At 29.4% G+C, this 12,728-nt stretch overlaps 3 protein-coding genes across 4 annotated transcripts; 1 reads left to right on the top strand and 2 right to left on the bottom strand.

The window, feature by feature from the left end:
- The first annotated feature begins 885 nt into the window (after nucleotides 1–885).
- On the top strand, nucleotides 886–6,851 carry LOC126857588 (zinc transporter 1). 2 transcript variants are annotated; one of them, XM_050607198.1, is made up of 9 exons: nucleotides 886–1,107; nucleotides 1,789–1,859; nucleotides 2,317–2,508; nucleotides 2,615–2,837; nucleotides 3,805–4,066; nucleotides 4,156–4,273; nucleotides 4,480–4,695; nucleotides 5,177–5,287; nucleotides 5,851–6,851. In XM_050607198.1, exons 3-9 carry the CDS (start codon nucleotides 2,332–2,334, stop codon nucleotides 6,058–6,060), a joined length of 1,317 nt encoding a protein of 438 aa, XP_050463155.1. In that variant the 5' UTR covers nucleotides 886–1,107; nucleotides 1,789–1,859; nucleotides 2,317–2,331; the 3' UTR covers nucleotides 6,061–6,851. The 2 variants fall into 2 exon arrangements, with proteins under 2 accessions (XP_050463155.1, XP_050463154.1); XM_050607197.1 differs by lacking the exon at nucleotides 1,789–1,859.
- LOC126857608 (phenoloxidase-activating factor 2-like) lies at nucleotides 6,019–10,304 on the bottom strand. Its single transcript, XM_050607233.1, has 6 exons — nucleotides 9,449–10,304; nucleotides 9,040–9,128; nucleotides 8,630–8,856; nucleotides 8,232–8,498; nucleotides 7,780–7,972; nucleotides 6,019–7,683 (listed from the first exon to the last, which is right to left on the bottom strand). Exons 1-6 carry the CDS (start codon nucleotides 9,534–9,536, stop codon nucleotides 7,525–7,527), a joined length of 1,023 nt encoding a protein of 340 aa, XP_050463190.1. The 5' UTR covers nucleotides 9,537–10,304; the 3' UTR covers nucleotides 6,019–7,524.
- A 118-nt stretch (nucleotides 10,305–10,422) lies between these two features.
- On the bottom strand, nucleotides 10,423–12,517 carry LOC126857609 (peroxisomal membrane protein PEX16). Its single transcript, XM_050607234.1, has 5 exons — nucleotides 12,200–12,517; nucleotides 11,867–12,113; nucleotides 11,498–11,774; nucleotides 11,012–11,115; nucleotides 10,423–10,922 (listed from the first exon to the last, which is right to left on the bottom strand). The coding sequence occupies exons 1-5, from the start codon at nucleotides 12,324–12,326 to the stop codon at nucleotides 10,667–10,669; spliced, it is 1,011 nt and encodes a 336-aa protein (XP_050463191.1). The 5' UTR covers nucleotides 12,327–12,517; the 3' UTR covers nucleotides 10,423–10,666.
- Nucleotides 12,518–12,728: the final 211 nt, after the last annotated feature.

The following is a 12,728-nucleotide window of genomic DNA, read 5'->3' as shown; positions in this document are numbered from 1 at the left end:
TAAAAATCATTGAATTAGTTACAGGGGAATGAATAGTATATCAAATATATATCAAATTTAAGTTGTAAAAAAACTTCACATATATATCAAATTTAAGTTGTATAAAAACTTCACATATACACAAAAGAGACTATTTTATATTTCATATGAGCAAATTTTTAAAAATATATATTATGTATTTATGTGTGTGTGTGTTGTGCATATGAAATGAAATTTGCATCTCAATATAAAATACAAAATACTTTAAATTTTAAATAAATGAAATCTCTTTAAAAATCGTGCGTAAAAATTTGTGTCAAAGTTTGCATAACAAAGGCTGTTTCAAATTTTAAATTCTATGGAATTTAAAATAATTGAGATTGGAAAATAAAAATATTAGAGTGAGATTTAAAAAGTAAAACATAGGGGGGTGTTCACTAATAAATAATTGCACAATCGATCCGAAATTGTGATTTAAAAGTTGAAATGCATGTCATAGAAAAGTTTGCGATGCGAGAATTCTTATTAAGAATCTGTCAAATTCAGATTCAAGTTCAAACATAATCGCGCGGTCAAACAAGTGGCTGTGCGTTCCAAAATTCACTACGTCAGAATTGTCAGAATTTGGCATTGATGAAATATTATTAAAGATCGTCCATCCTAAATCAATTTTCGATTATCTATGAACTATCGAATAAATCCTTAATAAAAATGTATCGATCTTATTTAATATGAAAAACTTAGTAGAACGGCATCTTTAATAATATCTTTTATATCACAATTCTATATTTGTAATTATACATTATATGAATTCGAACGATTTCGAATTATATACGCGATACTATTGGCCAGAGATGGAACCCTGATCGGTGTTCGGCGAATGACCAACATCTGACGTTTCGTTCACCATGATACGTGAGGAGGAATAAGGAGAGGATGATCAGTGCAGTAAGCGCCGTAGATTGTTGCGTGCCTTGCCCCTGTACCTGCCTGCCAGCGATGCGTTTTACGCGTACGCATAATCGTGCGACGGAACATGTCCAGAAACGTTCTCTACATGTCGTATTTAATTAGTGTAACTTGATACACGACCGCGACAAACGAACGCGACGAATTCTGCTCCCGCAGGTAAGAGCACACCTCTTTTTTTTCCCTCTTCAACAACGTGATAATTTTGCTTCGATATATACATTGCTCCGAAGAGCACTGATGAGATATTATTAAAGACCGTCGACCCTGAATAAATTCCCGCGACTATTCGGAGATAATTCTAAAGTGGTCTTATCGACCGTTTTCTCTGTGTATATATAAAAAAATAATAGTTTCCCACATAAAAATATATTTTATATATCGTATATATAAACATGTATAACATGTAAAATATAAATGACAAAATAGGATTAAAATATATATCGTACAATATATAATACTATGTTTTATAGAGACATGATTTACATGATTTATATCCACGAAACATCGGAATAATCGTAAAATTACCGCATCACGTACACGTATATGGCTAAACGTTCAAATATTTATATCGAATGACCGAAAAACGGTCGATAATGTCAATGTTCTACCTTATCCCCTAAATGTCTGATAGTTGAGAAAATTTAGTCCCTTGTCAGGGTCTGCAGTCGTTTATCGCAAGCATTTCGTTAGTAGTGCCCGGAGCTTTTTCGATCCGTGGCGCATGATCTTTCCCGCACGATGATTCACATAGCGCTTTCTTGTTGTCCTGCCGTGATTCATATTCGTCCTTCTTTTTCTCTCCTTCTCGTTACTGGATTTATGGGGAATGGATATAAGGAAATTGCTGTAACGTGCGATGACTTGAAGCACACGTAGCGCGCGATCTCGTCCTCCTCGAGCCTCGTCAAGTAAGAGAGAATCGCTTCTACTCAGTGTAATACGTATAATTGTTGATATCGTGTTCGGTGCATTATTATCTCTCGCACCACAGGGGAGGATCGCGTCTGAAATTCACATAAATAAACAAAGAAAATGGAAGGATAGTGCATCAGAATTGATCGGAGTTCTTAGGTTTTGATAGTTCTAGAAATTTTTCTCCAACAATATTTTCGATATATTAAAATTATTCTTTTTTCTAAGCGTCAATCGAAATTATCATCCTCTCAATTGGATTAATTGATTAGGCACATAATGTTTTGTAATAAAAAAAATATTTCTTATAGTGGTACATTATTTCAGTGACAAGTTGTTCAATTATACATTCTTTTTCATAACATTCCTAAAATTCCAAAAATTATTCCAAAATGATATAGATTACATATATTTATTATACAGGTACATATATATATATTTATATCTTTTCAGGTCTGCATAAATATCATGGGTCGTTATACAGGAAAAAAATGTCGTCTTTTGACAATGTTATGGCTGACAGCTTTATTTTTTTTAGTGGAAATTGTAGTTGGTTACGTAACCAACTCAATGGCTTTAATAGCAGACAGTTTTCACATGTTATCAGATGTAGCCGCTTTGGTGGTAGCATTTCTTTCGGTAAAGGTAAGTTTTGCAATTGTCTTTAGTTATGTTGAAAAATCTAGTCATTAAATCTTTGTTGTGTAATGATATTGTATGTCAATCCCTTATAAGCTCTTTTATATTGCAGATGTCGCCGAAAAAATGGTCCAAGAATACCTTTGGTTGGGCAAGAGCTGAAGTATTAGGAGCTTTGGTAAATGCTGTATTCTTGGTTGCTCTATGTTTTAGTATTACTGTGGAAGCATGTAAAAGATTCATTGAGGTAGAAGAAATACACGAAGCTAAATTACTTGTGGGAGTTGGAGCACTTGGTTTGCTGGTGAATGTGATAGGTTTATGTTTATTCCATGGTAAGTATTTATATGTCACACAATGAACATTATTTGTTTAATAAAACTTAAAAAGCTTAAAATATTATATATATAGCGACAAATTGATGCAGAGATATGTGTTCTTATTCTTGAAATGTTCAATTAAAAAGATTTTTAGACAGGAAAAATATATTCATATCAATATTAATTTTTTATAGAAATTTCCATTACTTTATTGTTATTAGATTAATATTATTTAAAATATTTAATCTTGTGTATCTCAAGTACTATATTCTTCATATCTAATCATCTAATACCTTAATATCTTAATTATGATCACGGACAATCGATATTATTGCAAGTTGCTGTTTGTATAAGGTTCTTTGTCCAATATATTTTCGTGATGTTATCTTATTATTGATGGTCAAGAGATTTTGTCTTCAAGATAAAAAGTTGATTATCCAGTATATAAATCCAGAGATGAGCAAAAATATTAACGCAGCAGAATTTGTAATATGAAACTCCTGTAGATACGACAAAAGTAAAATTTTTATAATGTTCTCTTATGAAGTGTATTATGAGTTTATATTCCTAGAGATTGCAGAAAGATTACAGTTATATTCACGTGTTATATAAATATTAAAAATATAAATGTTAAAAATTCATTGCTCAATAACATCTATTAAATCGATTTTACTTATTAAATCATAATTGAATACTCGAAAAACAGTCAGTTATTTGAATAAACGAATATTGACAATATTAAAAGAAAAATACTTTATTTAATTTATTAAATAAAATATTGATTAATCTTATATAGCTAATGTATTCAATATTTTATATCTTTAACAAATAAAATGAGGAACTACCATATCTTTTTCCTGTCTGCTTTTAATTAATCAATTAATTAATTTTAAATCTATATCATGCACATTTTATATATAATAGATAAGAGATTAATTTACTTTACCGATATAATCTGCAAATATTTACAACATAATTGTAGAACACGGAAGTGCTCATGGTCATTCACATGGTATATCTCGAAGTCATAATAGACTGAGTACTTTGGTAGGTACAGACGACAATGAAAACGACGAAGCTTATAGACCTTCAACACCTCAAGTAAAACGAGCACATGGTCACTCTCACGATGCAAGTCAGATGAACATGCGTGGAGTATTTCTTCATGTACTTTCAGATGCATTGGGTTCTGTTATTGTAATTGTATCTGCCCTTATTGTATGGCTTACAAAATGGAAATATAGGTGATTACATACATTGTATATTCTATCTATGAATTTAATACTTTAGTATAAAACTCATATAATTTCTAAATATCCTTTTATTTCCATAGATTCTACATCGATCCTGCATTGTCGCTCTTATTAGTCATTCTTATTCTGCGTTCAGTGTGGCCGTTACTCCAAGAATCAGCTTTAATTCTACTACAGACTGTGCCAACACACATTCAGGTAATATTTTATTGACTGTTAGGTAATCTTTGGTTACCACTGTTAGATAATCTTTCTTAGGTAATATTATATTGTGTATGCATATATATATATGATGACTTTTATAATTTAATACAATCTTAAATGTAATATATATATATATATATATATATATATATATATATATATATATATAATACATAATTATAAAAATTTATTTGACACAGGTCGATGCTATACAACAGCGTCTACTAGAAAATGTAGATGGAGTATTAGCTGTACACGAGTTCCATGTATGGCAATTAGCTGGTGATCGTATTATAGCTAGCGCGCACATAAGATGCAGAAATCTTTCGGAATATATGAAAATCGCCGAACAAGTTAAGGAATTTTTCCATAACGAGGGTATACATTCTACGACTATTCAACCAGAATTTATTGAGGTAGGCAAAGAGAATAATGACATTGTATAATGTGTGCATGTGTGTATGTGTTTGTATATCAAGTGTTCTAAAATTTGTAAGAATATTGCAGTAGAAAAACTTACAAGAGACTGAGTAATGAAAATGCATGTAACTTTTTATTACGAGCAAATAAATTTGATATAAGCAAATAAGTTTGAATAATTACAAATTTTGATAAGAAATTGTCTGTGAATCATGCGTATGATAGTATTAATACACAATCTTTTGTCTAGCGTCAATGATGCGCGAAGTGTACAGTCACCAAACTAACAGTATTGTACACGCGATTCACAAACAACTATTTAATCATACATACACACACACATATATATATATATATATATATATATATATATATATATATATATATATATTACTAAATACTTATATGTATTTTATTAATATATATAATATAATAATGTAATGTATCTATAATATATAACTTTTTCTATTATTCTAGTATCATTCTAATAGCGAAATTAAGGAGACTCCCACGGAAGATTGCGTGCTGGACTGTCCAAAGACTGATAAGCCATGCAATCATGCGACATGCTGTGGTCCTTCCAAACAAGTAAGTCACGTTTCACTAAAGATTTTGTCGTCGTACATCACTCATCTCGCTTACGTTCGCTCGATGCTCTAGTATAATGTGGAGAGAGATACAAATCCTCGATCTGCGTATCCTAAATCAAAGTACTTCGGACGATGCTTAGAAGGAATAAAATCAGAATCAAATACTATAGACCGCGACAGTTCGTCTACCACATCCGACACAATATAAATTCTATCTTTCATCCATTTGAAAGTACAGTTATTTTTCATTATATTAAAAAAAATCGTTTTAATAAATAATTTTATTTTTCTCGATTTATTAAGGATCTTTATCTTGTATATCTAAATTCGAATTACTAAAGTCATCTAATTTCAAAATTCAAAATCAGATTATGATAAGATTAGTATATAATCATACAAAATTGGACATAAATTCTATTTTTATATTTGTTTAAAATGAAGATAAAAATATGCATCATATTTATTTTGTTAGGACGTAAATATCGTCTATATCATACAACTTTTTCATGTTTTGTTGTAATTTTACTGATAAGATATGCAAAATTAATTTATATAATACAGGGTCGTGAAACTCCTTCACCTGGAGAGACACCATATATGTGCAGACAGCGTAATAGCCTGGCACGTTCGACAGGCTCTATAGGAGGAACAGAGCAACAAGAAGTGAATGAAATGGAACGCGGACATTTGCTATCACTGCCCGTCTCGCATCCCACTTCGTTCCACTCCGTCCAAGTTCCCCATCCTCACGTCAATGCACCAACTGTCTAAACTCCCTTTGCATTATCAAATATCTACCTCCATAGAAAAATATGCGGCGCGTCACGATTTATTGTACAAATACAATAAATGAGTATATCTATATAGAATCCACACACATTAGTATCAGCAATTGATGGCAGAGGTTGAATGACGTTTTTGCAATTGCATCAATTACATTTTGTAATTGATTAATTTGTTTATATTTAAAAATTTCTCTAATTATTTGCATATAGCAAACAATCTCTTTCAGCTTATAATCTTTGCCATCAATTTACTTATAAATAAATAATTAAGATATTTGATAATTAAATGCCAAAGGCATATTAATACCAAATATATTATATGCGTTACATAACTCTGATACAAATAAGATGTCGAAGTTATTCTAGATTTCTTTAAAGAATTCCAGAATTACAAAGTGCTTCGAATGTTCAATGCATAATTTATCACAAAAAATATAGGACTTGTAATCTATATTAAGTATTGTTTAAATCTCACATATATATACACACACATATATAACTTGTACATTGATTTACACTATATGGCTTTATAAAAACATCACTTTGCGAAATTCTTTATTTATATTATTAACTTTATAATATAATTTCTATTCTGTTAAAACATTATATAATACACATAATACAGTTTTATAAAATAGTACACAAATCTATTAGCGAGAGTACCAAATCTCCATTATACTGTATATTATTTTTTTCCATGTAATTCTTAAATATTAAGTCTGTATATTTTTTATGTATTTCTTGTCGATTTGAATTATAAGAAAACTAAAAACTCAATGTCTATTTGCTTGTGTATATCCCTTGTAGTGTTATTTACAATTGTAGGAAAGAATATTGTATATATATTGTATATAATATTAATTTTTTTTGCGTACTTGATCTTGACATTTTTTTTATATAAACTTATATAAAAACAATACTATAAAAATAAGAAAATTAAATATTGGTTGAGTTAAAAAAAATCTTTTATTGATAGTTCTTGTGTTTGTGTTTTTCCTTGAAAGACTAGAATAGCAGTTATTCTGATTTATAATGTCAATTTCCTTTTTTTCTCTTTTAATATTTATTAACCGTTATTTTGTGATTGAGAACTGACTCCATGACGTCATAGTTTTTTTTTTATATATAAAACTTATTTCTTTAATATATGAGTTAATACGAGAATATATAAATTAATTGACATTAATTTTGTCATTTTCATACAATGTTCAATAAAATCCTAAATTACGATATACTGTTCTTTTATATTTTAACTACATTATTAGTATCTAACATTAAAACTTTTTAATAATATTTATATTATTCATGATTCAATATTAATTAGCGCATACATTTTTATAATGTAGAAAATCTATTATCTATATATTAATATATATCTGTTTGTTTCAGTTCTCTCAAATATTAGTAATGTGAAAATATATGTGATTTATACATATGTTTTCACGAGGGTCTATGTCATTTGTTGCTTGATCCAAGAAAGATAATTATATACATTAGTGTATACACCAGGTACTTTTGAATCTGCACAGCCTATACCCCATATTACTAATCCGATAACTTGAAAAGGCTCATTATTTATCGAACATACCAGCGGTGAACCTCCGTCGCCCTTAAAAAAAAAAAAGATTTGTAATGATATTGCCAAAATTAATTAATGAATAAATACTACTATTAATATAAGAGGCTATGTATATAATTTTCTTACAGTGCATGCATCTTTACCCGCTTCCCCTCCAGCGCACATGGAGTTATTGTCCAGAACAAAATTTTCGCCGAGTCTCGTCTTACGAAGTTCCGTTTGGCAAGCCGCATTAGTCAACACAGGTACATCTACCTCTTTCAAAGTATTTTGGTTCTGCCCATTAAAACCATTTTTTCCCCAACCCGTCACCCAACATCTTTAAAATATTAATATTATAATATTATTGGATTATCATGATATTTATGAAAGGATTATATTGCAAAATTAGAATATATTCTGAATATTTCTTGATAGAACGCTAGAGATAATATATTTATAACGAAGTGCAAAAGTATACAAAAGACCACATGTATTTGTTATATATTTGTTGATGAATTAAAGAAAGTTCAAATTAGAGAAAATTATATGTAAAGCAATGTTAATTTCTCAAAGGTATTAATTGTATTAATACGTACCTTGTTCCCGTCAATGCATCAACTGGTCTATTCGGTAAGCAAGCTGTATTAATGTTAGGACTAGTTGCAATTGGTGCGGCCGAGCACAGTCTAAGCACCGCTATATCATAGGGAAGGTTTTGTTTTTTAGGATCAGGGTTTGATGTATAATTATAATGCAGAGTAATTTTCGAGAAAGAAATCTCTACAGACGGCTCGGTAGTAGATTGAGAATCCGAATGCAACACAATTGCGCCCAACTTTGCTTTAATCTCACTGGGATTGTTTCTGTAATGTTTGCACAATAGATATATATAATGATGAAAGATAAATTAATACATTGCATATTGTGTTGATGATACAGGAATTAATCTTTCTTTAAAAATCTTCAGAAATCTATGCAAATATTTATTACTTACACGTAATTCTCTACTTTATGAGCAGCAGTAAGGACATACATTGGGCTGACAAGTACTCCACCTCCAAGATAAACATTACCATTGGTTAAAATGGCCACTTGCCAAGGATATGCACCATAAGCAGCTTGCCCTGGGGAATGTGGGCGAGATATTTTTCGAATACCACAGTTAGTATTGTCTACAGATGGTGTGCAACAGTATACTTGTCCAGAAGGGCAAGTTGTTCCCTAAAAAATAAAGTTTTATATTATAAAATTTTATATATATACATATATATGTTATATTTATATAGAATTGATAATTAATTTTTTTAGACGGGTTAATTTTTTTAGACATTTTTTCTAGACGAGTAAATATTTTATGATAAAATATCAAATTTCTTTATACTTTTATTAATAAACAAATATTACCGTATTCACAATTCTGACGTCAATGCCGCCACCTGAAGGACAGGTGGTTCCAGGATAGCACAGACATTGTTCATTATTCACGATAGCAGCTGTAAAAGACAATAAAATATATATTAGACAACATTAATAGATAATTAAATAATTCATAAATCAAACTAACAAGTTAAATGCTCTAAACTAAAATCTTTTTTTTATATTTAGAAATTCTTTGTATTAGATAATTAAATAAGACAATTAATTCAAGTATTCTCTTTTAAATAACATTAACAATATTTCTCAGAATAACTTGATAATTTTTATAATTAGTTATATGTATTATTTTATTATTTTTTTAATATAAATTTTTTGTTATTTTATTAATATTATGCATTATCTTATAATAATAATATATATCTTATAAAGTACATACTCATTGGAGCAGTCGGAAAATTCACTTGTCCACACATTTGTTGCAAGAGTTGGCATAGCAATAATAAAAACAGCAAAATGTTATTCATTTCAAAGATTTAAAGATGAATTGACCAAGAATCAATTCTACAATCTCTTGTATAGACACAACAAATAAAATACGGAGACTGCAACTTATGGATTTATAGTACTTGGACGATATCTGATACGATGTGTGATCTCCCTCCGAGCTATCACATAAAATATCTGGCATGAGAAAAAGAGGGGAGCTATAATTGAAATTGCTTTCAATAATAATTATGCAAGTGTGTATAATAATAAGTGTAGCACGTTCGCAACCGGCGTAATAACGCCCGGTGGTATTCCCAGATCGGAACAACTGTATGTTCAAAGACAAGCTGTAAAGACACAAGGCCATTTTCGTTTTATTGACAAAAGTGACGAAGGTCAATAATCATCCATGCGAGCAGATCGTGGATCACGCACCGCTGATTTCATTCAACATTATGTGTTAAAAAAAACACATTGTTGCAGGAAATGTTATTTCATAAGTGCTGACAAATTATCTTCAGGTTTTGTACTTGACATGTATAATGACAAAAGAGTTGTTGCATGAATGACAAATATTACAGCAGAAATATTTCTACAAAAGCGAAATCCTCTCTGCATATTCTATTTTTAACATTTGAAAATATTTAAGAGCTGAAAATTCGTTTAAAAAGAGTTTGAAAAATCTAAAAATGTTTTTAATTGTCAAATTGATAAAAAACAGAAATGTAAACATAAAAGTTTTGCCAATTATTATCGACAGAATACAATGAAATTATCTGAATCAGAAAACAAATTGCAACAAACATCATGGAATCTATTAAAATATTCGAAAATTCTTCACATGCAGCTACTAATGAATTAATTGCAGCAAATCAAATTGATCAATATTGTTTAAGGAGAAAATATGACACTTCTTTATAAAAATGCCCTTCATAATTACAATTTATTTCTAATAAAATAAAATAGATATCAAATGTGATTATAAATATTATCCTTTTAAATTCATTGTGCAACACCATAATAGAGAGAAATATAAAAATATTATTCATATGCCATTTCTTTGATTATTTATGAATTACGGAATGCTTAAATTATGCTATAATTTTCATATTTGTGAGAATTCTACTTACATATATATTTCTCATAGTTTACTTAGCCCTCATAAGAATTAACGCGACCACATATAAAAATACATACTCTGCATATATGGCAGATTCTTTTTAACAACGTTTGTCAATAACTTGGTAAAAGGTACAGAAGTAGATAATGCATCAAGTAATGCATTTATCTTAACGCGGCTGTACTTATCGTAAAACGGTGATCTTAAAATATAAAGCAGCAAACTTAGCCTTCGTCGCACGAGTTCTTCTTCCTCTTCTTTACTAAATAATGCTTTTGGAGCATAGCGAGTAAAAATATTCAAACTGTATACAAACATAATATAATAATTCAATTAAAGAGAAAAGATCACAACTTATTAATTATGTATAATAGTTCAATATATTATAATTACCTGATTATATCAATAATAAATGATAACATCCATGGTGGCCACTGGTTTTTGTTAGTAATGTACATACAACCAAGGTGAAGCAACGGTTTTGTGACATAAAAACTCTAAAAGATATAATTTGTTACATGTCTTATTGATATTATCTTATAATTATAAAAATATAGAGGACACACAAAGTAAATTTCAAAAATATAGCAGAAATAATACATAAAATAAAAAAAATAAGTAAATTATAAAAGATTAAAACAAAATTAAATAAAGTACTTCTATAAATTTTTACAATAGCACGATAACTTAATTCTATCATATCTATATGATCCTTTTTGCCAAAAAAAACTCATATTAATATTTTTTAATTTTAATAAATTTCAATACAAATTAAAGTATAAGATTTTAATTTCTTATTACATCAAAACATTTCATTATATTAGAACATTTATCATTAATAAACAATTACATGAGACTTTATAATAAATTTTAACTAACCTCAGCTAATTTAAGAATTTTCTCAGATTCTTGATTCTTGGTTAAGTTTTTATTTTCATCCGTATTAGAAGGCAAAGCTTTCCATGTTCGCATTTCTATAGGAACTGAATGTTTTATACTTCTAATAACAGTGCCTGATCTTTTCAGCGTAAACCCTTCCTTTGACTGTATACTGTCAACATCTTTGTTGAACTTTTCTCTGTTAAGCGGTGGTGTTGCAGGACTCTTTGTCATACGCTCCTCATATACATGAATCGATAACAATCGCAATATGGTCCTATACAAAGTAAATATTCAGCTATTTAGAATAAAACTTGATACAACATATAAATATGTTTGTATTGTTAAAAAGGAACATCAAACACTTACTTAAACAATTGTATAGTAATAATTATTAACCATTTTCCCTTTGCACCCCATAACTTTTCAGCTGACACCTCAAGCAATGCCTCAGTATATTCCACCGCTGTCAGCCAAATCTTAATCTTTGATTCGAATTGAGGTACCTTCAGATCCTTACATTTACTACTATACATAAGTAAATCATTGCACAGAACAATTAGGTTTGGCATAGAATAAATTAATTCTACAGCCAAACTCGAATTGCGCAACTGCCCTATAAACAGAGATAAGAAATTTAATATTAAGTATATCTGACAAAGGAAATGTTAATATAACATATTTTGAGAATCTTTTTCTAACCGAAACTGAAATAAGATAAACATCTGACAGTAGCTTCAATATCTGACAGCAAGTGCGGATTAGCTACGATCCACTTCTTGTAAGATGTTAATAGATTATTTAATGTGACATTGACATAATTTGCCATTTTATTAATATTTTATATCAGTTTCTTATAATATGACTCGCAATATATTTTGCTTATTTCATTGCAATAAATCACTTTGTCAGTATCAAGAACTGCGTATTCGATCGCAAACATCGATTTTTTTTAGATCGACTTTAAAAATTAAAATTCGATTCCTTTCACGCGCGGCATAATCCACACACTAGGGTTGCATTCCGTTTCATGCATAGAGTGCGTAGATCGTTTGGAAATCTATAATATAAGTGACGTGAACTATAGATTTTCAGGCGATCTATGCGCTCAATGCGTGAAACGGAACGCATCCTAGATGTCATTTTTCAGATTGGACGCGTGATTGGTTAATTTTGTGCACATATGTATGCAAAATGCAAGAGAGTTGTAATTCTATATAAAAGTTTATAG

This window comes from Cataglyphis hispanica, chromosome 22 (genome assembly GCF_021464435.1).
Source record: "Cataglyphis hispanica isolate Lineage 1 chromosome 22, ULB_Chis1_1.0, whole genome shotgun sequence".
NCBI classification, from domain to species: Eukaryota; Metazoa; Arthropoda; class Insecta; order Hymenoptera; family Formicidae; genus Cataglyphis; species Cataglyphis hispanica.
The sequence above is the reverse complement of the archived record's forward strand: the minus strand, read 5'-3'. Positions and strand labels throughout refer to the sequence as shown.

Coding starts and splice junctions, on each gene's coding strand:
- LOC126857609 (XM_050607234.1), bottom strand. CDS start 12,326: ATGGCAAATTATGTCAATGTCACATTAAATAATCTATTAACATCTTAC. Junction 12,114..12,199: donor TTTATCTTATTTCAGTTTCG/GTTAGAAAAAGA, acceptor CTCTGTTTATAG/GGCAGTTGCGCAATTCGAGT. Junction 10,923..11,011: donor TTTATTATTGATATAATCAG/GTAATTATAATA, acceptor GTTTGTATACAG/TTTGAATATTTTTACTCGCT.
- LOC126857608 (XM_050607233.1), bottom strand. CDS start 9,536: ATGAATAACATTTTGCTGTTTTTATTATTGCTATGCCAACTCTTGCAA. Junction 8,499..8,629: donor CATAAAGTAGAGAATTACGT/GTAAGTAATAAA, acceptor CAAACATTACAG/AAACAATCCCAGTGAGATTA. Junction 7,973..8,231: donor GATGCATTGACGGGAACAAG/GTACGTATTAAT, acceptor AATATTTTAAAG/ATGTTGGGTGACGGGTTGGG.
- LOC126857588 (XM_050607197.1), top strand. CDS start 2,332: ATGGGTCGTTATACAGGAAAAAAATGTCGTCTTTTGACAATGTTATGG. Junction 2,509..2,614: donor TAGCATTTCTTTCGGTAAAG/GTAAGTTTTGCA, acceptor TTTATATTGCAG/ATGTCGCCGAAAAAATGGTC. Junction 4,274..4,479: donor CTGTGCCAACACACATTCAG/GTAATATTTTAT, acceptor TATTTGACACAG/GTCGATGCTATACAACAGCG.